The sequence below is a fragment of the Melanerpes formicivorus genome, unplaced genomic scaffold, assembly GCF_026170545.1.
Source record: "Melanerpes formicivorus ecotype bairdi unplaced genomic scaffold, bMelFor1.0.p_v2 SCAF_33, whole genome shotgun sequence".
NCBI classification, from domain to species: Eukaryota; Metazoa; Chordata; class Aves; order Piciformes; family Picidae; genus Melanerpes; species Melanerpes formicivorus.
Window position 1 is genome coordinate 7,755,895 of NW_027142385.1, and position 27,700 is coordinate 7,783,594.

General features: G+C 56.8%; 1 protein-coding gene across 6 annotated transcripts in view; it reads right to left on the reverse strand.

The window, feature by feature from the left end:
* Positions 1-6,334: 6,334 nt before the first annotated feature.
* The window catches only part of NTNG2 (netrin G2), a 52,210-nt gene continuing 30,844 nt past the window's right edge, over positions 6,335-27,700 (reverse strand). For 3 of the 6 annotated variants that reach the window (XM_068155960.1, XM_068155959.1, XM_068155961.1), the window contains exons 4-14: positions 24,733-24,905; positions 22,107-22,133; positions 19,653-19,799; positions 16,247-16,318; positions 13,610-13,672; positions 12,435-12,509; positions 11,382-11,435; positions 10,819-10,893; positions 9,596-9,763; positions 7,897-8,031; positions 6,335-7,576 (exon numbers count right to left, since the gene is read on the reverse strand). In XM_068155960.1, the coding sequence (XP_068012061.1) occupies positions 7,353-7,576; positions 7,897-8,031; positions 9,596-9,763; positions 10,819-10,893; positions 11,382-11,435; positions 12,435-12,509; positions 13,610-13,672; positions 16,247-16,318; positions 19,653-19,799; positions 22,107-22,133; positions 24,733-24,905 (1,213 nt within the window). In that variant the 3' untranslated portion in view covers positions 6,335-7,352. The remainder of the gene's footprint in view (positions 7,577-7,896; positions 8,032-9,595; positions 9,764-10,818; positions 10,894-11,381; positions 11,436-12,434; positions 12,510-13,609; positions 13,673-16,246; positions 16,319-19,652; positions 19,800-22,106; positions 22,134-24,732; positions 24,906-27,700) is intronic. The other 3 variants (XM_068155962.1, XM_068155963.1, XM_068155964.1) reach the window with 3 other exon arrangements.

The window sequence follows — 27,700 nt, forward strand, 5'->3', positions numbered from 1 at the left end:
AGAGGGTGACTGCCAGGGAAGCTTCAGCATCCCTCAGGCATCCCAGCCCAGAGCCAGTGTGCTTTACTGGGACCAGCTGCACTGTTGCTGTGGTTGGAAGCTTTGGGCTGCTCTCTGTGGCTGCCCAGCTCCTTCTGCTGCCCAGCACAGAGCATCTGAAGGGAACAGGGGAATCTTGGAGATGTCTGAGGTGAAGTCAGCATGTGTGCATTGTTTGGCTTTAGTTAATGATTCTCTCCAAGCCTTAATTGCTTCAGTGAGCTCTGACCAGCTCTGGTCAGCAGCATCTGCTCTTCTGAAGCTGCTGTGACTCCTCCTGGGTGTTGTGTACCTGCTGTGAGGGAGGAAAGCTGCTTGAATGAACCCAGCAGCCACCAGCGGCACAATTTGGTCACTCCCACAGCACAGAGCCCATGCTGGCTGTGGAGCCTCCCTTTGTGTTCAGAGGAATGCTGAAAACCTCTTTCAAACCTCTTGGCTCTTCTTGGCAGGGCTCTGCTGCCCTGCCTGCTGTTTCTTCCTAGCACATGGCAAAGGCTGATCCCAGAGCTGTGGGAGAAGCTATTTGGACCATCTTTATGACAATAAAAAGAATGCTGAGAGCTGAGGCTGCCCCTCAATAAGCTGTAATGAGACCCAGATGTAAACAGAAGAAAGTATCAAGGCAGAGCTGAGTGTTCTTGTCCAGGAGTGAGAGCAGAGCTGGCTTGTGAAGAGCTTTGTCTCACAATCTCAGCCCTTCTCAGCTGGGTCCAAGGGATGGAGGCTCAGGAGCTGGAAGCTGAGTGGTGCAAGGTGTGCAGCTGGGCCAGGCACTGCCTCTTCCTTTTGCTAGGAAATGGAGTTAGTCCTTCAGAGCTGAGACTTTGCTTGCAGTTACTGAAGCCTGGTGAGATGGTGAGGTTTCCTTTAGGGCAAAGGGAGCTCAGATGTTGGGCTGGCTTGTGGGTAGAGAAAGGGGAGCCCAGAGGTTGGGGTTTACCTTTGGGTGGAGAAAGGAGGAGCCCAGAGGTTGGCTTTACTTGTGGGTAGAGAGTGGGGGAGCCCAGAGGTTGGCTTTGCTTGTGGGTAGGGAATGGGGGAGCCCAGAGGTTGGCTTTGCTTGTGGGTAGAGAAAGGGGAGCCCAGAGGTTGGGGTTTACCTTTGGGTGGAGAAAGGGAGAGCCCAGAGGTTGGCTTTGCTTGTGGGTAGAGAAAGGGAGAGCCCAGAGGTTGGCTTTGCTTGTGGGTAGAGAAAGGGGGAGCCCAGAGGTTGGCTTTGCTTGTGGGTAGAGAAAGGGAGAGCCCAGAGGTTGGCTTTGCTTGTGGGTAGAGAAAGGGAGAGCCCAGAGGTTGGCTTTGCTTGTGGGTAGAGAAAGGGGGAGCCCAGAGGTTGGGGTTTACTTTTGGGTGGAGAAAGGGAGAGCCCAGAGGTTGGCTTTGCTTGTGGGTAGAGAAAGGGAGAGCCCAGAGGTTGGCTTTACATGTGGGTAGAGAAAGGGGGAGCCCAGCTGTTGGTGTTGACTTTCAGGTGACAGAAAGAGGAGAGCCCCAGCTGTTGGGGCTGGAGCTGAGCTGTTCATTGCCAGCCCAGCCACTGTAGCAATACCTGGGAGCAGCAGCAGCAGAAGCAGAGTCCTAAAAATGCAAGACCTTCTTGTCTGCATGAATAAATGATGGATGGAATGGCTGCTGTGTGGTAAATGGAATTTATAATGTTAATGATCTAATACAGCCTCTTGCCACAACAGCCCCAGTCCCCAGCCATCTATAAGGTCTCCTTTCTTCTTTCCCTCTCATTTTGAGATGCTTGGAAAGCAGCCTACTGCTTTGTTCTTCAGTGCAAATAACTGGAGGCTGAGCAGCCTCGTACGAGGAGCAGCACGAGACCTTGCAGCCATCTGTACCTGGCTGCCAGAGCTGCCACCAGCTGCCACACAGGCAGGAGCAGAGCTGCAAAGGAAGGGGCTTGGAGTGCACCTCACCTTTGGAGGTGTGAAAACCAGAGATGGCCTGGGTGTGGCTGTGCAGCTTTGCCACTGATTGCCCCTCTGGGCCAAGCAAGGTTCTGCCTTTCCTGTCAGAAAAGCTCATCAGTTCCTCCTCTCTTTCACTGTAAGCCCCTGAAAGATCCCAGGAGTAAGGTCAGGGTGGAGCTTTTGGAGCCCAGTCTGGTTGCTGCCCAAGAGGGAAGGTAATGGTGTGGTGAAGATGGGTGGGTTTAGGCTTTCCTCACACGTTTCACCCTGCAGGGGAACTTGTTATGACACTCAGAGAATCAAAATGACAAAGGAGCCTTTAGGACAGGCTGAAGCTCTTCTCTGCATCCCAAATCAGGGAGTGATTTCCAGCCAGTGTCTGTGTGATGGTGGCCAAACTCCCCCAACTCCCTGCCAGAAAGGCAGAGAAGATGGTGAGGCAAAGCTCTTCAGCACCCAGCTCTGCTCTTATTCCTGAGCAGGAGCACTCAGCTCCTCTAGGTTTGGGCTTTATCTACATTTGGAACTTCTCATGAAACCAATTACAAGAGAGAATTGCTTGGGGAGACCTTTAATGTTGCTGCCACCGGAGTGTGGGTGCTCTCCAGCAGCTCCTTCCAAATCCCTCTTGTCACTGAGATGTCTGCTCCCTCAGCTGAAAAACCCCAAGCAGCAGTCCTGTTAAGTGCCAGTGGAGTTGGTTCGTTTTTTCCTCTCCCCCCTCCTCCCATCTCCAGCTCCCAGGGGCTGTAAGCTCAGGATTGTCTCTGCTGAGCAAGCAAAGCCAAGCCAGGCTGCTGCTGGGCGCCTCTGCAGCTGGGGCTGCGGTCCCGGCTCGGTCCGCTCAAGCTGATTTATTTGTGTTGCTTTGGGTTTGTCAGCGCTGGAAACAGTTAAAATCAGGGCAGGATTTGAGGTAAACAAGGCTGTGAGGCTGCTGTGTGGAGAGGTCATTTGTTTTTTGCAGGCAGAAGTGTAATGTAAAAACTTTCCCGAGCTCCTCCGCCGCCGGCGACAGGATGCAGAGGAGAAGCTCTTGAAAGAGCCAAGTGGCTTTTCTCAGAAAGAGAAGCAGCTTTTGGTTAACCTTTCCACAGGTAGCAAACTCAACCTGCCACAATTGCCAGCAGCTGATGGAGAAATGTTCCCATCTTAAAGAAGATGAAGCTTTGGAGCTGCAGGTGCTTGCTGTGAGGGTTTCTCTCCCTGGCTGCAGTGAATGAGTCTTCAGTCCTGAAGCTTGGAGTTGTTTTCTTCAACAGGGGAGTTTAAGATGTGTGGGAGAGGGTTGTTGTTTTTTTGTCCTGCCTTGCAGGGCTTTGTGTTGTGTGATTGGAAGTCCTCCAGCAGCACTGCACAGGGAAAGTGGTCCCCAGCACTCTGTGTCTGTCTGAGTGTGGTGAGGAGCTGCATGGCCCTGGCTATGGGAGGGGACTCTTGAGAGTCCCTCATGGGATCATGGAATTGTTTAGGATGGAAAAGACCTCTAAGGTCATCAGGAGATGATATCTTCTGGTTCTGCCCTTGCTCACAGCCTACAGGCTGTTAGAATTCTTCTCTGCAAGGTCATAGAATTGGTTTGGTAGGAGACCTCCCTCCAGGTCATCGAGGCCAACCCTTAACCCAACACCACCACAGCCTCTAAACCATGGCTCCAAGTGCCATGGCCACAGGGTTCTGTAACACCTGCAGGAATGGTGACTCCACCACCCCCCTGGGCAGCCTGTTTCAATCCCTGACCACTCTTGCAGCAAAGAAAATTTTCCTAACCTCCAGCTTAAACCTCCCCGGCACAATTTTAGGTCATTTCTTCTCTTACCATCTGATACCAGGGAGAAGAAACCAAACCCCACCTCACTCCAGTCCCTTTTCAGGGAGCTGTAATGAGGTCTCCCCTCAGAATGCAGGGGACTCAGGGTGGAGCATCCCTCCTTGTCCTTTGCAGTTACTGCTGGCTTTGCTTCTGCATGCCTTTGGAGAGCCCAGGGATGGTCTGCAATGTGTAGGGCTGTGGTTTGTTCTCCAGGTGTTCTGTGGCATAGCTGCTGGAGGGTCACCACCACCAGAACCTCCTGGTGAAGTTGCAGAGCTCTTCACTGGGCTGTGGTTAAAGAATGTCCAGTGGGGAGGGTTGCTGGCATTCTGTCTGGTAGAGCCATGGCGCTGGTGAGGTTGGAAGAGGATTGAGCTCCTCAAGTCCAAGTGCTCACCTCACCAGTGCTGAGCTGCTACCACTCAACCATCTCCCTGCTCTGGAGCTGAGGTAGGAAGCCAACAGAATCTCATCTACAAACCAACCAACCCTCAAGCAGCCAAGAGCTAATCCCCCAAACCATGAAGGTGCACTGCAGTGGTCTCTCAGCAGTATCCATTCCTGGGCAGTGCTGAGCTTTGTTGTGCCTTTCTGAGGTCATTTTGTGTGTGAACTTTGCTGCTGCTGCTGCTCCTTGGCATGTTCCTGCCCGTGCTGCAATAACCAGGGCTGTTTGCAGGGAAGCTGCTGGGCTCAGGGCTTGTCTGGGCTCTGGCTTTATGAAGTAGTAAATTTTCTGTTGCTTAATCTAATATTCTGGAGAAAAACAGGAGTGCAGGGAAAGGAGAATGTTGCTTCACCTTCCAGAAGTGCTATTAGGGAGCTTGATCTTGTTACAGCCTGTTCTCTGCTATTACTTGTGAGAGCAGAGGCAGATGAGGGGTTTAAATCTCCTGCAGTCAAAAGGTACAAAGGGGGAGGCTCAACACCAGCAGACAGAAAGGAGTTGGAGAAAGGGAGGCAGTGCTTGTGCCCCTCCCAGTCAAACCTCAGCAGAGTGAGTTTAACCCTCATTAATGTAGTGTGGATGAACTCAGCCCTGACACCTGTTCTGTGCTGCTCCAAACCTGCCCCAGCTTTGTGTTGCTCTTGGATGTGACAATGTCCACCCTGACCCTTCCCTCCTCATGGAGTCACAGAATGCATTGGGTTGGAAGAGACCCTCCAAGGTCATCTTGCCCAACCCCCCTGCAGTCAGCAGGGCATCTGCATCCAGATCAGGTTGCTCAGGGCCTTATCAAGGCTGACCTTGAATGTCCCCAGGCATGAGACCCTCACCACTTCCCTGGGCAGCCTGTTCCAGTGTCTCACCACTCTGACTGTGCAGAACCTCCTTCTGATGTCCAACCTGACTCTGCCCTGCTCCACTTTCAAACCACTGCCTCTCATCCTAACCCCACAGCCCCTTCTGAACAGTCCCTCCCCAGCCTTCCTGCAGGTCCCCTTCAGCTACTGAAATGCAGCCCTGAGGTCTCCCTGCAGACCCAGCTCCAGCTCTCTCAGCCTGTGCTCGCAGGAGAGGTGCTCCAGCCCTCTGATCACCTTTGTGGCCTCCTCTGGACATCCTTGTCCAAAGTGGAAGTTTGTTGCCCTCCCTTCCCTGGAGGTGGCTGGTTTGGGGGCACTGCTCATGGATGTGGCACATGCAGTGTAAGGCTGGAGGACAGCTGCAGCTCTGGCACCTTTAAAATGCTGACTGCTCCCAGCAGAGAGCCCCTTGAGCAGGATGGGCTGTAGGGACAGGAGCATGGAGAGACAGTGCTGAAGCAGAGCAGACACTGACAGAAACTCTTGGAGCAGATCTCCACTCTGGCAGGGGTACCAGACCTGGGACTGCCAGTGGAGGCTCAAGCCTGGACTACCTGAGGCCCCTGGGCTGGCTCAGAGAGCTGTGTGGAGCTGGGATGGTGATAAGGAGCTGCTCACCAGGTAAGAAAACCAGCCCAGGGCTGAAGGAGCTGGAGGTGGGGAAGGGGGGAGGATCATCTCCTGTCTTCTAATGCTCTATTCAGCCAGCTCCTGGCTTGGTTAATCTCTGGACTTGGTAAAGTTGTAGCTGTTGTGTTCATGGCGTTCCTGTTGCTCTGAAGCAGTTACACCAGGTCTTGTCTCTGGTTTCTCCTGCCTTGGTTGGTGTGCTTGGCTTCAGCTGCTTCCTCAGACTGGGGCACGTTAGTGGGTCTGAAATGAGTTGATGTTGTCCCTGTGAGCTCCATGCTGAAGCTCCAGGCTGTGTGCAGCTTTTTCTGCCCAGGTGCAGCATGGCACCAGCTCAGGGGGGAACTGCAATGGGGCTGGACAGCTGATGTCCTCCTGGAGAAGCATCCCTGGGCTAACTCTGCTGCAGGAGACAAAGCCTTTCCCCACCAGCCCAACACTTTCTGCATCACTCAGGCTCTGTTCCTTGCCTGCAGTCAGTGCCCTAACCTAGGTTCAGCAAAGTAATTAGGAGGAATAATTAAAAGCTCTGAGTGATGAGGGCCAACTCCTCGCTCCCTCCCCTCTCCCTCCCCGTGTGGTGCACCTTGGTAGTGACTCAGAAAACACAGGAGGACATCAGGAATCCAAAAATAAAGTCTTTACCTGTAATTAAGTGTGCACACAGAAAGGAAAACGTGGGGAGCAAGCAGCCATTAATAGTTGCTTTACTGGAGGAGGATACACCAGCAGCGAATGCTCATGGCAAAAGGTCCCTTGGAAGTTGTGGTTCTCTTGGAACATTTAACCCCAACAAAAATAACTCTCTACTAAAAAAAAAATCAACCCAAACCGAACCCAAAAGCAAACAAAAACCAACCCCAACCCCCCCAGACCAAGTCTTTGGACCCTACAGCAGATGGACAGAGACGTGTGCAGGAGACACTGCCCTCCTCCTGGACTGTGTCCCTGATGGCCTCCTGCCCTCTCCAGAAGTGCAAGAAACCAAACCCCAGCGCTGAGGATCCCAGGAATCGATGCAGCAGCTTGAGCTGGAGGCAGCAGGAGGTGCGTGGCCAGGCTGATGGTGGGATGTGGGATGTGGGACTATGCAGCCAGGATGGACCAAAGTCCTCCCTCCCTTCCCTCCCCTCCCCTTCCCTCCCCTTCCCCTGCCTGCTGTGTGATGGCTGTTGGCATGATTGGCTCTTTCAAGACAGGACACTAAGAATAGGACAAATAAAAAGGACCCCCCAGTCTTTACCAAAGTAAAGGAAGGAGCAATAAAAAACACCCCTGGGGAGGTGGCACTGCTGGCAGCAGGGCTCCAATGGCCCCGTGTGGAGCGGGGGAGGAGAGCTGCTGCACGGAGGGAAGGACCTTGGGCTGCAGGGCCAGGGCTCGGGTGCAGTCCCCACGCTGCTGCTCGGCAGCCGGCTCCGTGCCGCGGCCACCTCAGCTGACACCAAGGACAGGTTCGTGGGCAGGGGTCGGGCCCTGCTCTCTGCTCACCTCTCTGCTTGGGAAGTGGCCCGAAAGACGTTGTGCAAGTCCTAGCGTGAAGGCAGGCGGAGGGGCTGGTGGGGAGAGAGCCACCAACCATTACCTTGTTCTCCCCGGGTCCCTCGGGTGACGTGCCTGGGCTGGGCCCCTGCTCGCTGGCTTCAGAGGTCCGCCCAGGCACGCAGCTGGAGGGTCAGCACCGCCAGCAGCACAGTGCCGGGGCCGCCGCGGGCGCCGTGGGCACCGTCGCAGTCCTTCTTGTCGGCCTCGCAGCGAGACTGCTGGCACAGGACCCCCTTGAAGCCCACGGGGCAGATGCAGCGCTGGTTCTGGTAGCAGGTGCCCCCGTTCTGGCACAGCAGCAGCTCGTCATCGCAGACGTTGGCTGTGGGGTGGGAGGGAAGGAAGGAGCCAGGGGTTACGCTGGGGGCTGTCAAACCCCCGTCCCCACCTGCAGCAGACACCAGAAGCTGTTGGCTTTCTTCTCCATCTCCTAGGGGTTACAGAGTCCAACCTTCGGAGTGCCAGAGCAGCCCCGAGGCCAGAGGAACATCCTGGAGGCTGCCGAACTGCAGGGGCACAGCTCCCAAGACGGCTTGGGAGGAGTCTGCTCACTCTACACCCCGAGCACCCGAGGAGGCGATGCTGAAGATCCCCCTCCTGCCTGGCCCCAGCTGCCGCTGCCCCCGCGGCTCAGGTACTCACGGAAGCAGCCCTGTCTCCAGTAGTAGTTGGGCAAGCAGTCGTCGCACTTGGGCCCCGTGGCTCCCTCCTTGCACTCACAGTAGCCGGTCTCGTTGCAGCGGTCGTGCATGGAGCCGATCTGGTTGCAGTTACATTCTGCCCAGAGACAGAGGCTGTCGGTGCCTGGGGGCTCTGTGCCTGGCAGTGCCCCCAGGCAGGCGTTGGGCACCTTGGGACAGTCTGGCTGTGTCCTACAGGGAGGGACCTTTTGTGGGCAGGCTCGATGGGGCCCTGAGCAAGAGCGCTGCAGGAGCAGTGGACAAGGTCACAGGCTCACAGGGTGTCAGGGCTTGGAAGGGACCTCTGAAGGTCTTTGAGTGCAATTTCCCTGCCAGAGCAGGACCATACAATCTAGCTCAGGTCACACAGGAGCACATCCAGGTGGGGCTTGAAAGTCTCCAGAGAAGGAGACTCCACAACCTCCCTGGGCAGCCTGCTCCAGGGCTCTGTGACCCTCACAGAGAAGAAGTGATGACTTTGGAGGGTCCCTTCCAAGCTGATGGATTCTTCTGTGGCCTTGGAGACCAAGGGGCTGGGGGTGGGCATGGTTGTGTGGGAGATGCCCACAGTGCAAACAGCCATGGGAGCAAAGTCTGTGCCTCTGTGGAGCCGAGCCCCTGCTGGCAGACCAAAGCCTCTTGAATCAAGTGGGGAAGAGATTATTGGGGCTTTGTTTTCAGGGAGGAGAGGCCCTGGCAGGCTGCAGAGTTGAAAGTGGCTGCTGGCCTTAGGGAGAATCACAGAATGGGAGGGGTTGGAAGGGACCTCTGGAGATCACCTAGTCCCATCCCCCCTGCCAGAGCAGGATCCCCTGAGCAGATTGCACAGGATCACAATGTCCAAGTAGGTTGTGAATGAGTCCAGAGATGGAAACTCCACAACCTCTCTGGGCAGTTTGGTGCTGTTCCAGCCTCAAAGTAAAGAGGTTCAGGTTGGATGTTAGGGAAAATGCCTTCCCAGAAAGGGATATCAGGCACTGGCACAGGCTGCCCAGGGGGGTGGTGGAGTCACCACCCCTGGAGGTGTTTAAAAGGTGCATGGATGTGGTGCTGAGGGATGTGGTGCTGAGGGATGTGGTGCAGTGGTGGTGGTTCAGCAGCAGTGGTGGAGTTATGGGCTCCAGGGGAGCAGCTGGGCTTGGTGATCTCAGACATCTCTGCCAGCCTCAGCAGTTCTATGATTCTATGATCCAGTACTTGAAGAGGGCTACAGGAGAGGGACTGTTGATAAGGGTCTGTGGTGGCAGGACAAGGAGCAATGGTGTTGAACTAGAGCAGGGGGGGTTCAGAATGGACATTAGGAAGAAGTTCTTCTGTGAGGATGTTGAGATACTGGAACAGGTTGCCCAGAGAAGTTGTGGACACCTGATACCTGGAAGTGACCAGGCTGGAGGAGGCTTTGAGCAGCCTGCTCTGGGTGAGCAGCTGGAGCTGCTGATCTCAAAGGTCTCTTCCAACCTCAGTTCTAAGTTCCTCCTCATGCTTAGAAGGAACTTCTGATGGTCAAGTTTGTGTCACCGGGCACCGCTGCACAAAGCCTGCTCCCATCCTCCTGCCACCCACCCTGAAAGCATCGATCAGCATCGACCCTCCGCAGGCTGCTCCGGAGAGGGGCTGACCTGCAGCCCAGCCCCCAGGGGAGGTGCCAGCAGGGCTCTCACCTATGCAGACATTCTCGTCGTCCAGCTCGGCGGAGCTGTTGCGGTAGAAGCCCAGGCGGCAGTGCTGGCAGTGCTGGCCCCGGGTGTTGTGCTTGCAGCTGACGCAGGTCACCACGTTGAGGAAGTCGATGTAGCTGCAGCGGTTGGAGTGGCCGTAGCACTCGCAGTCTGCGGGGAGGAGCAGAGAGCTGAGCAGCGAGCCAGGAGCATCCTCCCGGGGATGGGCAGAGGAGAGGCTCCGGAGGAGGCTCCCGCTCGGCTGACATCGCAGAGGATGCCACGAAGGTGATCAGAGGGCTGGAGAACCTCTGCTGTGAGGACAGGCTGGGGGACTTGGAGATGTTCAGCCTGGAGGAGAGAAGGCTCCAGGGAGACCTTAGAGCTGCGTTTCAGTATCTGCAGGTGCTACAGGAAGGCTGGGGAGGGGCTGTGGGGATAGGGTGAGGGGCAAGGAGGGTGGGAGATGCCACCAGCACTTGGTCAAGCTCTGCTTCTGTCCCCAGGGCTGACCTGAGGGCATGTGCTGGAAACCAGCCAGCAAGGTTCAATCCATAGCCAGAGCAGTTTGACTACTTCTCAGGTTTGCTCTTTGTGGGATGGGGACAGCCCAGGAGTGCCAGGCTCAGGGCCCTGGATCGTTCTGGGAGGAGGAAAGCAGGAGCCCTCGCTACCTTGTGGCCCAGCTGCCCTGGTCAGCAGGTGTCCTGCTCAGGAGATGTCCCAGCCAGCACAGGGAGGGGACAGGGTGAGCAGAAATGGTGTTGGGCAGGTCTGAGCTTCCCCAGCCTTTGAGGAAGAGGAGGAGGAAGGCTGGGACCTGGGGTTTGGTCCAAGCTTTAGCATTAAGCATGGAAGGATGGCAGAGGGATGGGAGGGGAGGCTGATGGGTGGCATGCACATGTGACTGGAGGAGGAGACTTGTCTCCATGTAATGATGAGCAGGGAAGGTGGAGCAGGGCAGAGGTTTCCCCATGGTTCACAGCTGCCTGAGGAGGAGCTGAGAGTCTAATCCTGACCCTCCGTGAAGCACCTTCTGCCTCTTCAACAGTTTCAGCTCAGATCCTGCTGGCTGCTGCAGTTCCCAGGGGTTGTTGCACCCTGGGGCTGCATTCCTACATCAGCTGACCACAACTGGGATAGGCAAAACCACCTTCTCCATGCTGGAGGCTGCTGGCCCACAGCACCTGGGCAGAGCCCTGGAGCAGCACTCTGCCTCCTCTTACCTTTATAGTTCTCAACAGGAGCCACTGGGCCAGAGTCTGGTCTGAGCCGGATGAGTTTTGAGCTCTTTGAGGATGCTTAAGAAAAATCAGAGAGACTTTTTCACACTGCTCAGCACCACTCCATGTCCTACCCTACCACAAGCAGCTCTGCCACCAGGACAACGCCAAGCCAGGCACAGCCACTCTGGCTGCACCCATTTCTGCGCCAGGCAGCCGGTAGCTGCTAAATGTCTCTTCTTCTTCTGCCCTCCCTCAAAGCTGGCTGCATGAAGAGCACCATGCAGAGCCAGGAGGAGCTACTCAGACATCTCCCCACTGCACACACTGATGGCACAAACTGGGGTGCTCAGGATAAGGATCTACAAGTCCAGACAGCCCAAACCCCACATCTACTGAGCATGGCCTCAGCTCCATGGGGGTCCTGCCCGCCGGCATCCAAAGACAAAGCTGCTAGAAGTGGAGCTAGGAGGCTAAATGCTATGGAGGTGGTATCTGGCAGGGTTTGCTACAGGGTCCTGCAGAGCACAGGTAGCTGCAGCCAGCTTTGTCCCACCAGCACCTACCTGGCTTCTTCCCATGCCTCTTGCCTGCTGTGCGCCCTTTGCTCTTCGGAGCTGCTATGTGAGATGACAAAACACAGCTGAGTGCTCTGCTGGGGACAGGGCTCCCAGGGCCAGCCCAGCACACTTGGGCTGGGACAGCTCCTCAGGGAATGTGGCTGTCCTGGCCAGGATGGTGCCTCCTTGGAGCTGTGTCAGCAGCCAGACCCCCATCCCACATGGGATGCTCAGAGTCAAGGCTGCTGTTTCCTGATGGGGTTAGAGGGTTTGGTGCTTTGGTAGCCCCAGAGAGGCCAAGGCTGAGCAGTGCTGAGGTCCCACCAGTGTTTGTGGTGCTTGCACACCACTGTGGTGCTGAGGGGGGTGCTGAGTGGGCAATGCCACCAGTACTGGTCACATCCCCACAGTGACAGTGATGGCAGGAGGTGGCTCTCACCCCCAGGGCTCAGCCATGGTCAGAGCAGGTCCACTCCTGCCCCTGACACCATCCTTGTGGGGGCTCAGCAGAGGGACTGGGGACTGTTGTCCCTGGCATGAGGGAAGTGGAGCAGCCCAGAGGGGGAAGGAGCTGCAAAGCCCCACACTTCTGCTTGGGTGGGTGCTGCAGGGGGCCTTGGGGGCCATAGCCCTGTGTAGAAGCCTCCCCAGTTGTGTCTATCCCTCTTGAGGAGGGGACCATGGCTGTGAGGAGGGTCCATGGTGTGCTGGGAGCAGAGTGATCTGCTGAGGAGGCTTGGTCCTGTTGGGCCAAAGCAGCCAACTGGTGCAGTCAGTCTCAGCTGCAGGAAGGTGAATGCCTCTTGCCTGTGGCAGGAAAGCCCTCCTCAAAGTCACTGAGGTGTCCCTAGGCTCTCCTGGGGCCCAGGGATACCTCTGCAGCCATCCCAGCCCCAAACACACCTCCAGAAGGATCTCCCTGGGGCTGGATGAGCAGAGCTGACCTGAGGGGGAGCTTTGAGTAGGAGAGCAGACTGTACCCTCCAGGTGTGGGTCATGCTGAGGACAGGGGGACCTGGCCTAAGGAGAGGTCTTGCCCAGCCTTGGGCATGGCCTTACCTCGGATGTTCTCAGGAGGCTTTGGTGGCTTCGGCTTGGGCTGAAGAGCTGCTGGGTTTGGAGGGCTCTGGACAGCTTATGGCAGCACCAGTTGGAGAGAACATCAGACTCAGCACAGGTCCCCTGCTCTACTGCTTGGAAGGGTGACAAAAGGACACTGGAAGCTCTAGGCAGCTACCTAGGGTGGGTTGGTGGAGACACATCTGGTTGTTGGAGATGTGTTGAAGCAGGAAGGAGACAAAGTCTGCTGGGACTTGGAGTCTCTGAGTGTGGAGAGAGGCAGAAAGGGTCTGTCCTGAGGGAAGATCTGGGAGCTGCTGGAGGGGCCAGGGTTGGCAGGTGGTCATTACATTGTCCAAGCATGGAGAGAAGCTACACCTGCATGGCACTGAGCCCTCCCCTTGCTCACCACAGCTATCAGCATCACCTGGCACTGCTGCCCGTGGCCAAGGCTGATCCCTGGGTACTGCACCAGGGGCAGTTTTGTCTCTCTGTGGCCAGAGACAGACCCCAGAGCACCACAGTTCCCAAAAGCCTCAACCTCAGCACTTTGTGCTCCCCAGCTGAGTGTTTCCAAGCAGTGGGCTGAGAGCTGGGCCCAGTCCAGCAGCTCTGCAAGGGATGCTGAAGTCTACAGCTGGAGCAAGCTACAGGCAGCTGGGATGGGAAGTGGGAGCTGAACACCAAGGGGCAGCTGCTGAAGAGTTTGTGCTGGTGGGAACCACAAGGAGGAGAATCCTCAGCCTCAAGAGCCAGCATGGAGCCTCTGGAGGTTCCCACCAGGAGCAGCTCACCTCAGGCAGAAGCAAGGAAAGACACAAGGAGACATCTAAGCTACAAGCCACACAGCCCTGTCTGTTTACAGACTTGTTCTGCTCTACAAGCAGGCTCAGGTCCCAGGAGGTTCTGGGGTTGCCAGGATCCTCTCTGTTCACCCCAGCAGCAAGCTGAGAGCATTCTCAGTTCCCATCCTCATCTCTCATGCACACAGCTGAACCCCGAGGCTCCCCCAGCCTCACCGCCTGCCCAGAGCGAGTCAGGCACAGGCACCCCTGGAGCTTTATTCCCAGGTGGGAGGAAGAGAGAGAAAGATGGAAAATGGAGATGGGGAGGGAGGAACTACAGCTGTGGAGTGCTGGGAGCTGGCAGGACCAGCTCAGCCATGGGTCTCCTACCTTCTGCTCCTGGGCCAGCCTTGCCCACTTGCAGTGGAGCTGCTGCCGACCAGCTGCTGAAGTCTTGAAGCCATCAAAGGGGAAAAGTTTGTTACTGGTTGTGCTGGGGGGCTGGAAAGCAGTGAGGAGCTGGTGGAGGGAGCAGCTCATAGCTGAGGGGCCTGGAGCACCTCTGTGAGGAGGAAAGGCTGAGCCCTGGGGCTGCTGAGTCTGGAAAAGGGCAGTCCCAGGGGGGATCTGCTCAATGCTCAGCAAGAGCTAAAGGTGGGGGGCAGGAGGCTGGGGCCAGGCTCTGCTCAGTGGTGCCCAGGGACAGGACAAGAGGCAATGGACACGAACTGGAAACCCAGGAGTTCCACCTGAACACAGGGAGAAGCTTTGGTGTGAGGATGCTGGGGCAGGCTGCCCAGAGAGGTTGTGGAGCCTCCTTCCCTGGGGAGATCCAGAGACTGTCTGGATGTGGCACTCTGGGACATGGTTTAGTGGCCAGGGTGGTGTTGGGCTGATGGTTGGGCTCAGTCTTAGACTGCTTGGGTTGGAGCAGGTCTCTGTGGCTGTAAGAAAGGGTTGGAACCTTTGCTTTCCCTGCACACCCTCACCCCTCTTGCCTCCCTACCCCTTCCCCATCTCCTCAGCCCTGCTAGCAGCCTGGCTGGAAAAACAAAGCAGGGAATCACCATTTTAAAGAGCCAGCTTATTAATGTGGAGCTGCAGTTGGGTAACAGAAGGAGGAGGAGGAAGGGGAAAAAAAAAAAAAAAAGTCAGAAAAGGAGGAAAAAAAGGGAGGGAAAGAGAAAAAAAAAGCCCAAAGCTCTCAATCCTTGCCAAGTTTGAAAGGACAAACCCGAGGAGGAGAGAAATGAGATTCCCAGGCTCGTCAGGGGGATGATAAACAATGCAGAAGGAAGAAAAGAGGATGAAAAAAACATATCTATATTACTCTTTTAATGACAAGCTGGGAGAGAAGGTGATAGACACTGTCCTTTCCAGCTGGAAAGGGGAAAGCAATTGATATTAATCCAGTGTTAAAGAGAATATGAAAGGGGGGGGGGAGGGAGGAAAAAAAAAGATGGAAATGAAATCAAAGCCCTGTGCAAATTGGCAAGGGTTTAATTAGAGTCACAATAAAAAGCAGCCCTGGAGGCATCTCTGCTTTTTAGTCATTCCCAAACACCTCCACTCCACAGCCTTTGCAGGAGCCAGGGAAATTGTTAATGCTCATTATCCTGAGGACCTTTTCCCTTCCAGCTCCGGGACACTAATGGACAGCTTTATATCTGGGGAGGGGGAAGAGAGCTGGGCTCACCCCTGCGCTGTAAGGTCACAGAGCACTGGGACAGGCTCCCCCGGAGCAGCCTGCCAGGGCCTCTCCTCCCTGAAAACAAAGCCCCAATGATCTCTTCCCTGCTTGATTCAAGAGGCTTTGGTCTGCCAGCAGGGGCTCAGCGCCACAGAGGCACAGACTTTGCTCCCATGGCTGTTTGCACTGTGGGCATCTCCCACACAACCATGCCCAGCCCCAGCCCCTTGGTCTCCAAGGCCACAGAAGAATCCATCAGCTTGGAAGGGACCCTCCAAAGTCATCACTTCTCCTCTGTGAGGGTCACAGAGCCCTGGAGCAGGCTGCCCAGGGAGGTTGTGGAGTCTCCTTCCCTGGAGACTTTCAAGCCCCACCTGGATGTGCTCCTGCGTGACCTGAGCCAGGTTGTATGGTCCTGCTCTGGCAGGGAAATTGGACTCAAAGACCTTCAGAGGTCCCTTCCAAGCCCTGGCACCCTGTGAGCCTGTGTGATCCTCTGAGCTCCACTTCAGGCAGGCTGCAGTCACTGGGCAGCTCTTCTCTGGGGGGGACCCTGCTGGCAGCTGCAGGGTTTGGTGGGTTTCTGGGGGCAGTGGAATGAACTGAAGGAAGAATTTGTGCTTTATAGCAGAAACCAGTGGGGCACAGAGTGGTGGAGCAGTGGGGCAGGACCCTGGCAAAGTCCTCCTTGCACCTTCCTGCAGAGGTGCTCTGAACCCCTGGGGATGGGGGGAGGTTGTTCTTCCCAGGGCTGAACTGGGGGCTGTAGGAACTGCTACAGACCAGAGGGGCTGGGGGAGAGGAATGGAAGCAGGAGGGGAGGAGGGGAGTGGGGAAGAAAAAGAAGCAAGCTGAGAGGGTTTTTGTTTTGGTTTGGGTTTCTTTGCTTATTTTGAAGATGGGAACAGTGTAACAAATGGCAGGGAAGAAGCTGACAGCCTGCAGGGAAGGTTTTGAAACGACAGAAGTGGAGAAGGCAGAAGAGAGAGGCACTGAAATTCAGTCTCATCTGGGAGGCTCTGTGATCCCCTTCCCTTCCACCCATCTCAGCTGCCTGCAGACCACAGGCTGTGCCCATCAGCTTCTTCTGCTCCCCTCCCTCACCACACCACAGGTGACCAGACACAGAAGCATCTACAAACACAGCCACAGCTCCACCTTGGCCACAGCACACCCCAGGAGCAGCCAAGGGAAGCAGCTGTCCAGCAGATCCAGGCCACCCAGAGACAACCCAGACCTAATCTACTGCTCCAGGCTGAGTGCTGCTTGCTCTCTGCCTTGCTGCTACCCACTAGAGGCAGGAGGAGAAGGGGAGAAATGGATCTGGCTTTAAATACCTGATGTGTTCTGTGCTTCTCTGGTGGGCACAGAGGCAGTGGACTCAGAAGGTGATGGTCTGATGATGCTTGCTTAGGGTGGGAAGCAGAAGTTCAGAGGGCAGAAGACCACAGAGATTAGAGGTGAGGCAGCAGAGGGTGAGGCAGGGCTCTAACAGGAAGGCTTTGTGCAATGTCTTGGCTGAGCAGGCTCAGAGCAAGGAGGGACTTGATCAACGCTTCTAAACTTCAGGAGGGAGGTAAGGACACAGAATCTCTGTCTCTGTTCCCACCTGGGCTCTGCTCCACCTCGGGGTGGTTGTGTCTCCTGCAAGCTGGCTTCTTCCCAGCAGCTCAGAGTCACCTCTTGGCTTCCCCCTGAGGTCCCAGGGAGCTGGGGTCACAACCCCTTGGGGGTTCATTCAAAGAGCTGCTTTACACTGGGCAGGACCAGAGGTGGAGGTCAAAAGCAGCCCAGCACTGGGCTCTGCCTTGACTCCCTGTGCTGGTTGGAGGCACACCATGGACCTCTGGCATCAAGGGCAGAACTGCTGCCCAGGGAAGAGAGCAGGGCCCTGAGCTGCTGGGTGGCCCTCCCTACTTTCTCCTTTGTTGCAGCTCCTGCAGGGACAGTCTCCATCCCCAGGAGCACCATTCTGGGCTGGGCCTTGGCTCTGCAGAACCATGGCTGGGGGCTGGATGGGGATGAGGAGCTCTGAGCTGGCCCAAGCCAGAGCTGTGGCAGCTGGACTGGACTGGGACTCATTTATTTATTTTGTGCCTTGCCAGCAGTGAATGAAAGCATTGCAAAAACATCTTCTCTGCCCAGGAAGCAGGTTTGGGAGAAGGCAAACATGCCCCACGTGGTGCATGACGTCTGCCAGGTCCCTGGGAGCAGCTTGGCAGGAGACCATCCCCCTCCGCAGCACCCAACCCCACACAGATGCCATCCTGCCCACCCCAGCTGCATGACACAAGCAAGGCAGAAAAACCACAGAAGATCAGCACTGAGCACACCACCCACGTGGACACAGCACTGCCAAGAAGACCTCAAAGGCTGCTGTGGCTGAGCATGGATAAAAATCAGCTGGCCCCAGGAGCCTGGCGAAGGTGTGGAGCCCCTGCCCTGCCCCTGCTGGGGCCGAGGTGGTGGTGAGAGAGAGCCCTGGGGCAGGGGTGGGGGGATGGAGCCTCTCCTGCACGGGGGCAACGTGGACCTGGGTGAGGAGCACTCCTTGCCAGGCCAGAACCCTGCCACCAGGGTCACTCCAGCAACCTGGGAGCAGGAGCTCAAAGCCTTCCCTTCCTGATGAGCTCCTCCAGCAGGGTACCTCCACGAATCCATCTCTATTTGCATAAACATGCAATCAAGTTTCCTCATCCCTTTGACTGGCTTCTGGCAGCTCCCCCAGACAGACTGTTACTAACATGCTGTGGGTGTAAAATGTCCTCCTGGGAAATATCAGGCCCCAAAAGCCTGGGGAGGGGGGAAGGGGAAGGGGAGGGGGGGGGTGCTGCATGTCTAATTCTCCCATGAGAGGCTTAAAAAAAATGTCCTGCTGTTAAATTGGATCTGCTCATTTCCAACAGAGAGCAGAGAATGCTCTCTGCTCCGTGGGGGCAGGGCAGGAGGAACCCCCCCTGCAGGAAGGACAAAAGTTTCCCTCCAGGGGGGGATTTGGGGGATTAGGAAATGATGCTTCTGGAGCTCCAGCCCTGCTTGCTGCCTGGGGAATGCTCTGCCCTCCAAAAACTGCCCTTGGAGGTGCAGCCAACCTGAGTTACAGCCTTGAGCCCGGCCACAGGGACTTGGGCAGGGCTGGGAGAGCTGACAAGGACAGAGCCAGCTCCTCCCTTCACCCTGCAGCCCATCCCCGGGGGCAAGTGGCAGGAGGTGGCTCCTGGCCTGCCAAGGCAGCTGCCCTCCCCAGGTGAGAGGCTGATGGGGCAAAGCAGCACCCAGCCTTCCTCCTCCTGCTCTGGGACCAGCACCCAGCCTTCCTCCTCCTGCTCTGGGAGCAGCACCCAGCCTTCCTCCTCCTGCTCTGGGACCAGCACCCAGCCTTCCTCCTCCTGCTCTGGGACCAGCACCCAGCCTTCCTCCTCCTGCTCTGGAGCAGCACCCAGCCTTCCTCCTCCTGCTCTGGGACCAGCACCCAGCCTTCCTCCTCCTGCTCTGGAGCAGCACCCAGCCTTCCTCCTCCTGCTCTGGGACCAGCACCCAGCCTTCCTCCTCCTGCTCTGGGACCAGCACCCAGCCTTCCTCCTCCTGCTCTGGAGCAGCACCCAGCCTTCCTCCTCCTGCTCTGGGACCAGCACCCAGCCTTCCTCCTCCTGCTCTGGGAGCAGCACCCAGCCTTCCTCCTCCTGCTCTGGGACCAGCACCCAGCCTTCCCCATCCTGCTCTGGGAGCAGCACCCAGCCTTCCTCATCCTGCTCTGGGACCAGCACCCAGCCTTCCTCCTCCTGCTCTGGGACCAGCACCCAGCCTTCCTCCTCCTGCTCTGGGACCAGCACCCAGCCTTCCTCCTCCTGCTCTGGGACCAGCACCCAGCCTTCCTCCTCCTGCTCTGGAGCAGCACCCAGCCTTCCTCCTCCTGCTCTGGGACCAGCACCCAGCCTTCCTCCTCCTGCTCTGGGACCAGCACCCAGCCTTCCTCCTCCTGCTCTGGAGCAGCACCCAGCCTTCCTCCTCCTGCTCTGGGACCAGCACCCAGCCTTCCTCCTCCTGCTCTGGAGCAGCACCCAGCCTTCCTCCTCCTGCCCTGGGACCAGCACCCAGCAAGTACAACTCTCCTGCCTGCTCTGGAATCTCCTGTGGCAGTCAGGGATGCAGCAGGAGAGGTACAATTCCCCTCTCCCCCCAGGCAGGCAAGCCTGGGCATGTGGTGTAATGTTGTGGTGGGACAGGAAAGCCTTCCTTGCTCTCCTGCCCTACCCTGCCCTGTGATGGGGCTGTAAGAGACCCTCTGGTGCCAGCCCTGAGCAGGACAACCTTGCCAAGTGGCTCCTAGGGGAGATGGAGTCTGAAAACCTTTTCTTTCTAAACCCCACTAAACTGAGAGGAAAGGGGGAAGTGTTTCTCCCCCACCATGCAGTCCTGGCTCCACTCCTTGCTGCCCTGATGAGCACAGTGACAGCAGGGTGAGCTCAGCCATCTCAGCCCATGGCATGGCTGGCTCTTGACCTGGAGGTGGACTTGCTCCTAGCTCATGTTGCAGATGCCAGATACCCTTGGACTGAAGAGAGAAGAGCAAACCAGGGCTGCCCAGGGGCTGGGTGAGCAGAGGCTGATTTTTATCCATGTCCTCTTTATCATCCTACAGAGCAGAGAGCCAAAGCCACCAACACCAGAGGGGGCAGGATGGGAAGCAGCTGCAAAGGAGGAGCCTGGCCCTCTGAGCAAGGCAGGGAGCAGGGCACCCACCTGGCTGGGGGGTGGTGGTGGCAGGTGGGGGGGTGCTGGTGGTGGTGGTGGTGGTTGTGGTGGTGGTTGTGGTGGTGGTGGTCGTGGTGGTGGTGGGTTTTGCAGTGGTGGTTTTGGAGGTGATGACCCTCTGCGGTCTCTCGAAGGCTAGCGAGCAAAGAGAAGAGGTGGGAGGCACTTACTGAGGGGTGGAGGGGACTGGAAGGTTTCCTTGGCAGCTTGCACACCAGTGAGGCTGCTGCTGCTGCTGCTGCTGCTGCTGCTGCTGCTGCTGCTGCTGGGGCTGAACTGGTGACCTCTTTCTGGGCTTGGTGACAAGTGGGGCAGTGGAGGGGATTAGGGCTGCGCCGGCTCCGTGACGCTGTGTGTGCAGGGCTGGGGGCTGATTCAGCTTACTCTGCAGGGGCAGATATTGGCTTAAAGTCTTACAGAAGCCTTACAGGAGTCTTTCTGTCAGGAATTAATTGCCAATTAAGGTGAAAAGGGGAAATGAAAGCAGAGATGGGGGGAGGAGGTGGAAACGCACCGCCTGATGTCTACGTGCCCCTTGGCACAGCCCTGCCTACCCCAGCTCCACAAGCAGCAGCGCTCCCTCCTGCCACCCCACAGGCAGCAAACCACCCAGCACCACCAAACCCACCCCACCCCACCGGCCTGTGTCCCTTGCCACCTCCCCTCTTCATCCATAGAGTCAAGAAGGGGTTGGGCTGGAAGGGATGATCCAGTTCCAACCCCCTGCCAGGGGCAGGGACAGCTCCCACCAGCCCAGCTTGCCCAAGGCCTCATCCAAGCTGGCCTTGAACACCTCCAGGGAAGGGGCAGCCACAACCTGCCTGGGCAGCCTGTGTCTCCCCACCCTTGCTGTGCTCAGCAGGACACACAGACTGCTGGCTGGAGGTCAGGGGCTGGGGCTGGTGCCCACCACAGAGCAGTCACCAGCACAGCCTGAGCGAACACAGCCCCTGGAACACAACCTCCTGCTTAACTCACACCTGCTGCCCTCCTGTCCTTGTTTGTCCCACTGCTTCATGCAGATTATGCTGCTTAATTTCATAATAGCCCTGAGCTAGTTTAAATACTTAATTTAGGTCACTTCTAGTCTCCTGTGCAGGATAAATAATCTCTCCTTAGCTGGCCTTGGACACAAATCCCTCCTCTCCACACCTCCTGTACATTGCTCCCAGCACCACCCCCAGCAGGAAATTTTGATGGGAAAGAGTTTCCAGCCCTGAGGATGCTGAGCTCTGTCAAGGGGGAGAGAAAACAAAGAGTTATCAAGCTGGTTTTGACCAGAGAAGCAAAGGATAGGTTGGATTTGTCAAGCATTTCGTTCTTTTACTCCTGAAGTACTGAAGGGAGGGAGGTTAATTTTCAGCTGAAATGTTGAACCATTTGAAAGCCTCTGCTTACAATCCCAGTGGGCTCCACCCCAGAAGCCCTGCCCTCCACTTCTCTCTGAGGTGCCTTCCCCCCCCCACCCCCTTAATTGCATTTCTCCCAACCTATTTGCTCCCTCCCTGGAGGTGTTGGACTCGATGATCCTCGAGGTCCTTTCCAACCTGAGTGATACTGTGATACTGTGTTCAAGGCCAGGCTGGATGAGGCCTTGAGCAACCTGGGCTAGTTGAGAGGCTTCCCCCCCTACCCATGGCAGGGAGGTTTGGAGCAGATGGTCTTTGAGGTCCCTTCCAACCTCTGAGCCATGCTCTGATTCCATTTCTCCTCCAGTTCTTTGCCTGCAAGCCCAAGAGCTCGCTCCTCACCCTGCTCTCCGGTTTGCTTCTTCTGGAAGGGAATTCCAAGCCCCAACACTCAGCCCCCCCAGCCTCTGCTTACCCAAAACTCAGAGCTCTTTTGATGTCAAACTACCTCCAGCTTTGTTAAATAAGGAGTCCTAGCACAGCATCAATCTTGCAGGAGCAAATCCCTGCTGAGCCCTGCTGCCTTCCCAGGCATGAGTTTGTGTAGCTCCGCTCCACTCCGTGCAGCTCTGCACACTCTCCACGCTTGGCCTTTCTTTTCCTTTATCCATAGCCCAAGGTGACCCAGGCTGGATGCTACAGCAAATAATTCAACCCCAGCTCCTGCTCAGAGCCTGGGAGAGGCTGGGGGCTGGGGGTGGAGGTTCACAGCCACTGCTGCTGGGTTTGAAGAGTCTCTTTCTTTCCCCTCATTTCCTTTCCGGCTGCCGTCCTAACGAACCTCATGGGGGGGAAACCATGCCAGAGGAGGAGGCAAAATGAGGCTGCTGAAGTCAAAGGAAGGCAAGGTAAGGCTCTTTGACAGGGCAGAAAATGAGGCATGATTAGGGAAGACTTATGGGCTGGGAAATGCCAATGGAGAGGCAGAAGAAGCATTCCTTTGTCTGTTCTCAGTGACATCCACAAGGATCATGCACCAGGGGCTGGGGGGAGGGGGGTGAAAAGCCAACAGTTCAGTTTGGGTTTTACTTACTGCCAAAGGCTGAGCCTGCAGCTGCACCTGTGGAACAAACCAAACAAGAGAAGCCAAGTCACTGGGAGCAGGACACTGAGACCCCCCAGCAGAAGAGCAAGGAGCCACACAGGGTGGGGAGCAAGCAGCAATTCATTAGCAGGGGTCCTGCTCCTCAGCATCTCAGCTTGCTGCAGCATCTTGAAAGCTGCTGTTGCCAAGCCACAGAGGTGGCCAAACAGTGCTGTCTGGGGCCCTGGCACCCCAAGCCTTTCACCTGGGGACCAGCAACCAGCGTGGCCCTTGCTTTTCCCTTAACCACTTCCTTGAGCTGCTCTGAGAGCCCAGCAAAGATGTGCAGACCTGCTGAGGTTCCCTGGCTGAGCACCCAGTGCAGGGTCTGAACCAGCTTGCTGCCCCTGGAGAAGTCCTCAGCGGGCAAGAAGGGAGGTCCCTGCTGCAGCACTCACAGCAGGACACTGCAAAGCCACCAGCTTCAGATCCATCAGCTGAAGGCCATCCAAGGAGCAGCCTCTGGCCTTCAGCACCCAGCAGAGTGATGGCCATGGTCCTCTCGACAGCAACAAATGGATGGATCATGGAAAGTGTCAGCTTTGCATGAACAGAAAGCACAGGACCAGGGAATCACAGAGTGCTGGGGGTTGGAAGAGACCTCTGGAGACCATTGAGTCCAACCCCCTGCTGAAGCAGGGTCACCTAGAGCAGGCTGCCCAAGATCACAAGGTCCAGGTGGGTTCTGAAGGTCTCCAAGGAGCAGTGATGGCAGAGGTAGGACCAGCAAGAGGAGAGGGCTTCAGAGAGCTGCCTCTGTGGTAGGGGAAGAGGATCTTGGTGGAGGAAGGAGGAAGCAACAGAGAGAGAGTTGAGGCTGGGAGGAGGAAGACGACTGGCAGATGGGAAGAGAGATGAATGGGAGAAGAAAGAGAAATAGGAAGAGACACAAGGAATGGAGAGGAGGGGAAGGGAGAGAACAGCATGTCTGTGCCTGTCAGCACCAGGAACGCTCCCAGGCTCCTTTGAAGCAATGCAGCCGCTCGGTGGGAGCTGACAGCCTCGCTGCCTTTCAAAGAACCTGCTCCTCTCCCAGCCCTGGCACACACAAAACATTCCCATCACGGCCTTCCGAGACCGACTTTCAGCTTTGATCATCCTAAAGCACATAAATCTTTCAAAAAATTTGTGTGTGTGTGGAGGGGAGAGGGGGAGGGGGGGAGGGAAAAGCTTCTCCTCGGTGGTGCTGAACGCTGCTGCGGCTGGGGCGGCTCCGCGCCCGCTCCCCAGCGCCGCGAACGCGGACTGGCCACACGGCCAGGGGGAATTGGCCCATCTGCGATGTTCCCTGCCCCAGTTCCCCCCTCTGCTTGGAAGGTGGTGGGCAGGCATCCTTCCTCTCCCCTGCACCCCTTTGCTGCTGTCAGTGCCTTGCTCCAGCAGGCGATGGGAGGAGGGTGGAGCTGCGCAGATGGATGGCAGAGCCTGCAGTGCTGACATCCCCAGAACGGCATCCAGGAAAGCCATCCAGAAAGCAACCTGCACTCCTGCTGCTCAGCAGTGCCAGCCCTGAGCCCCTGCACCTGCTTGCCAGCCAGGGCTCTGCTGGGGCTGAAGGATTTCTCCTTCAAAGGACAGCGATTTGCACTGCCACAAAGCCATGGAACTCTGGCTGGGCCCAAGGTCATTCTTCCTCCCCCTGGCCATCCTTTGGACTCATCACTCATCTACCAGTAGCCAACAAATCAGCTCTGTGCTCACCCAAACCCTTTCTCATGTCTCTGTGTACCAAAACATAGCTACAGCAACTCCATGAATGTTCCAGGCTTGGGGCACAGTGACTGGAGAGATGCCCAGCAGAGGAAGAGCTGATGGTGTTGATCAACAGCAGCTGCAGATGAGCCAGGGGCTGCCCAGGTGGCCAAGGAGGCCAACAGCATCCTGGCCTGAATCAGCAATAGTGTGGCCAGCAGGAGCAGAGCACTGATTGTCCTCCTGGACTCAGCACTGGTAAGGCCACACCATGAATGCTGGGTTCAGGTCTGGGCTCCTCACTCTAAGGAGGACACTGAGGGGCTGGAGCTGGTCCACAGAAGGGCAAGAGAGCTGGGGGAGGGTCTGGAGAACAGTGCTGGGGAGGAGCAGCTGAGGGAGCTGGAGTCTGGCGACAAGGAAGTTGAGGGGAGACCTTCTGGCTCCCTGCAGCTTCCTGCAAGGAGGCTGGAGGCAGGTGGGGTTGGTCTCTTCTCCAAGGTAAGAAGTGATGGGACAATAGGAAACGGCCTCAGGTTGCACCAGAGGAGGTTTAGGTTGGATATGAGAAGCACCTTCTTGGCTGAAAGGGTTCTCAAAGACTGGCACAGGCTGCCAGGGAGTCTCCATCCCTGGAGGGGTTTAAAACAGGCGGAGCTGTGGTGCTGAGGGCCATGGCTTAGCCCCTGCCTTGGCAGAGTTAGAGGGGGCTGGGCTGGATGATCTCAAAGGGCTCTTCCACCTGAACCACTTCTGTGATTCTCTTACAAGCTCTGAGCATCCTGCCCTGGTTTGAGGTGGAGAAGGACAGGGTGGGACCCAGTCCCACCCGTGGGTGCTGTGCAGGCCAGGATGGGAGCAGGGCCAGGGCCAGGTTACTCACATGCGTTGGGGGAGCCGTTGGGGAGCGGCAGGTAGGAGCCTGCTCGCCAGGACCGGGAGCGAAAGTTCTTCTTGCACTTGCCACAGTCCTGCCCCGTGGTGTTGTGCTCACACTCACACTGCAGGCTGCCCTCTCTGAAGGTGCACAGGTTGGCATGGAGGTTGCACTTGCACCTGCAAGGGGAAGACAGGAGAAGAGCTGTCAGGGACTGGTGCTGTCCGTGTGAGGTGAAGCTGGTGGGGTTCCCCTTTTCTGTTCCTGCTGCAAGGTGGTTTCAACCCACTCAGCTCTTTCAAAACCCCCCACACTCAGCTCTTTCAACCCCCCCCCAGGTTTCTGGAGGAGTTGTGACCCCATGGAATCACAGCATGGGTTGGGCTGGAAGGGTCTTTAAAGATCACCTAGTTCCAAACCCCCTGCCATGGGCAGGGACACCTTCCATTAGTCCAGGGTGCCCAAAGCCTTGCCCAGCCCGGCCTTGAACACCTCCAGGGAGGGGACATGATGCCCTCATCCTCACCCAGGGTGGATCTGCAGTCTCTACTCCAAGATGAGAGCTACTTTGCTCCCACCAGCTGGCTTCAGGAGCACACAGACCCTTCAGTGCTAAATCCACATCTCCAGGAAGGAGCCTCACAGTTTGGTTGTTTCCCAGGAGCCTGAGTGGCAGCTCGGATGGAGGCATTTCCCTGGTGGCACAGAGGACAGCCCCAGGCTCTAGGAGGAGGAGCATGGCTAACAGTGGTAGGACTCAGCCCCTTGACCCCCACCCCCCCCACACACACACAGCTGAAGTCGAGAGAGTTGCCTCCCACAGCGGGAAGCTGCTCGGCACAAAGCCTTTCCCCCACGCACAGCCCCAGCCTGCTGCCACCACAGCGAGCCAGGGAGCAAGGCACCAGCAGAAGCTGCCTTCTCCTCCCCCCCTCATCAGAGGAGGCAACAGCAAAAAGCACGACTCAGCAATCTGCAAACATTAACAAACTTTTAATGAGCTGCAGTGCAGCACGCAGGGAATAATTAGCTCTGTGCACAACAATTCCTCTTGCTCAGGCTCTGGAGGGGGCTGGTGCAGAGCACAGAGCCTGAGCCCATCACTCACACCTGGCTCTGGTGACTCTTGGGCCATCAGACAGAGACTTTGGGGACCAAACCCTCTCACTTCACTGCAGATCCTGAGCACAGCTCCCTGTGCTTTCACTGCTCTCTGTGATCCTTTCCACTCTCAGAAGCAGAACCATTGGGAACCAGTGGTGGCTGTGCCCTGTGTGAGCAGGTTCTGGCCAGGCAGCGCTCAGAGAGTCATAGAGTGGGTTGGGATGGAAGGAACATTGAAGATCATCCAGTCCCAACCCCCTGCCATGGGCAGAGACACCTCCCACCAGCCCAGCTTGCTCAAGGCCTCATCCAGCCTGGCCTTAAACTCTTCCAGGGATGAGATATCCACAACTTCTCTGGGCAGCCTGTTCCAGTCTCTCTCCACCCTCATAGCAAAGACCTTCTTCCTAATGTCCAATCTAGATCTCCCCTGCTCTAGTTTCAAGCCACTGCCCTTGTCCTATCACCACAGGCTCTTGTTAGCAGTCCCTTTGCAGCTCTCCTGTAGCCCTCTTCCCATCCCAGAAGGCATCTCTAAGGTGTCCCCAGAGCCTGCTCTTCTCCAGGCTGAACAACCCCAACTGTCTCAGCCTGTCCTCACCAGAGCTGTGCTACAGACCTCTTTGTGGCCCTCACAGGGCTGATTGCACAAGAGGTGCAGAGCTGAAGGGCACAAACCTCTTGCAGAGCAGAGGGAACACAACCTGCAGCTTCTTGTGCTTTGTCTGCACTGGCAGAAACAACCTGGGTCAGGCTGGGAGCTGCAGGCTGGGTCCTTCCCAGCTGCTGGTGCTGCCAGTTCCTGGTGACTTTTCCCATGGGACCTGCAGAGTTGCTCCCCAGCTGCCTGCCTGACCTGCTGAGGCCACTTTTGCTGTGCTGTTCCTCACACAGGGCTGGCTGAGCTGAGCTGAGCTGACCTCACCTATGATTTATTTTCCTCTCTCCTCCTCCTTGCCCTTAATTCCAGCAAACCCTGCTCGGAGGCTGAGCATAAGCTGGATGAACAGTTTCCTCCCCCAGCCTCCCAACCCTGTCCTGGCTCTGCCCAAGCAGAGTTGGGAATTTAGCAGTCTCCAGGAGGGAGGAAGGAGGAAACCGTGGTCGGTGGAGCAGAGGGAGGCAGACTCAGCATGCTCCACTTGAACCTGTGTCAGCGAGAGCTGGAGATGCTGCGTCACGGCTGACAGCACCAACAGCTCCCAGCCCTGCATCCCCGCGCCCAGGGAAGGGAGCAGCTCTGCCTGGTCCCACACAGCAGGGATGCTGAGCCGCTCCAGGGCCCCCCTGCCTCTGGTGGGGAAGGCTTTTAGCCGAGCTGGCTGAGCCCTTTGGCAGAGGCGCTGCCCAGCCGCGGGGTGCTGGAGCTGGACTCTGAATTATTCAGTGTCCACACAGCCTGGCCTCCTTCTCTCGCTTCAAAACAAGCAGGCAGAGGAAAGCAGGCAAGAGAAGAGGGTTAAAGCAGGTCAAAGCCTCGCTGCTGCCACTCGGGGCTCAGCCTGAAGGAGAGTAACAGCTTCTAGGAGCTGCAACTCTGCTCCTTCCTACCTCGGGTGGGAGCTGGCTCCAGGGCACAGCTCTTAAAACCCAGCAGAGGAGGAGTTGTGGAGTCCCAGAGGAGCAGGGACGTGAAAAATGGAACTGGAATAGGTTGGTGTTGGAACTGCTTGCCCAGAGATGTGGTGCAGGCCCCATCCCTGGAGACATTCAAGGTCAAACTTGATGTGGCCCTGAGCAACCTGATCTAGTTGGAGATGTCCCTGCTGACTGCAGGGGGGATGTTGGATAAGATGACCTTGGAGGGTCCCTTCCAACCCAGTGCAATCTGTGACTCTGTAGCTGCTTCCCCTGCCCGAGCCTGGCTCTC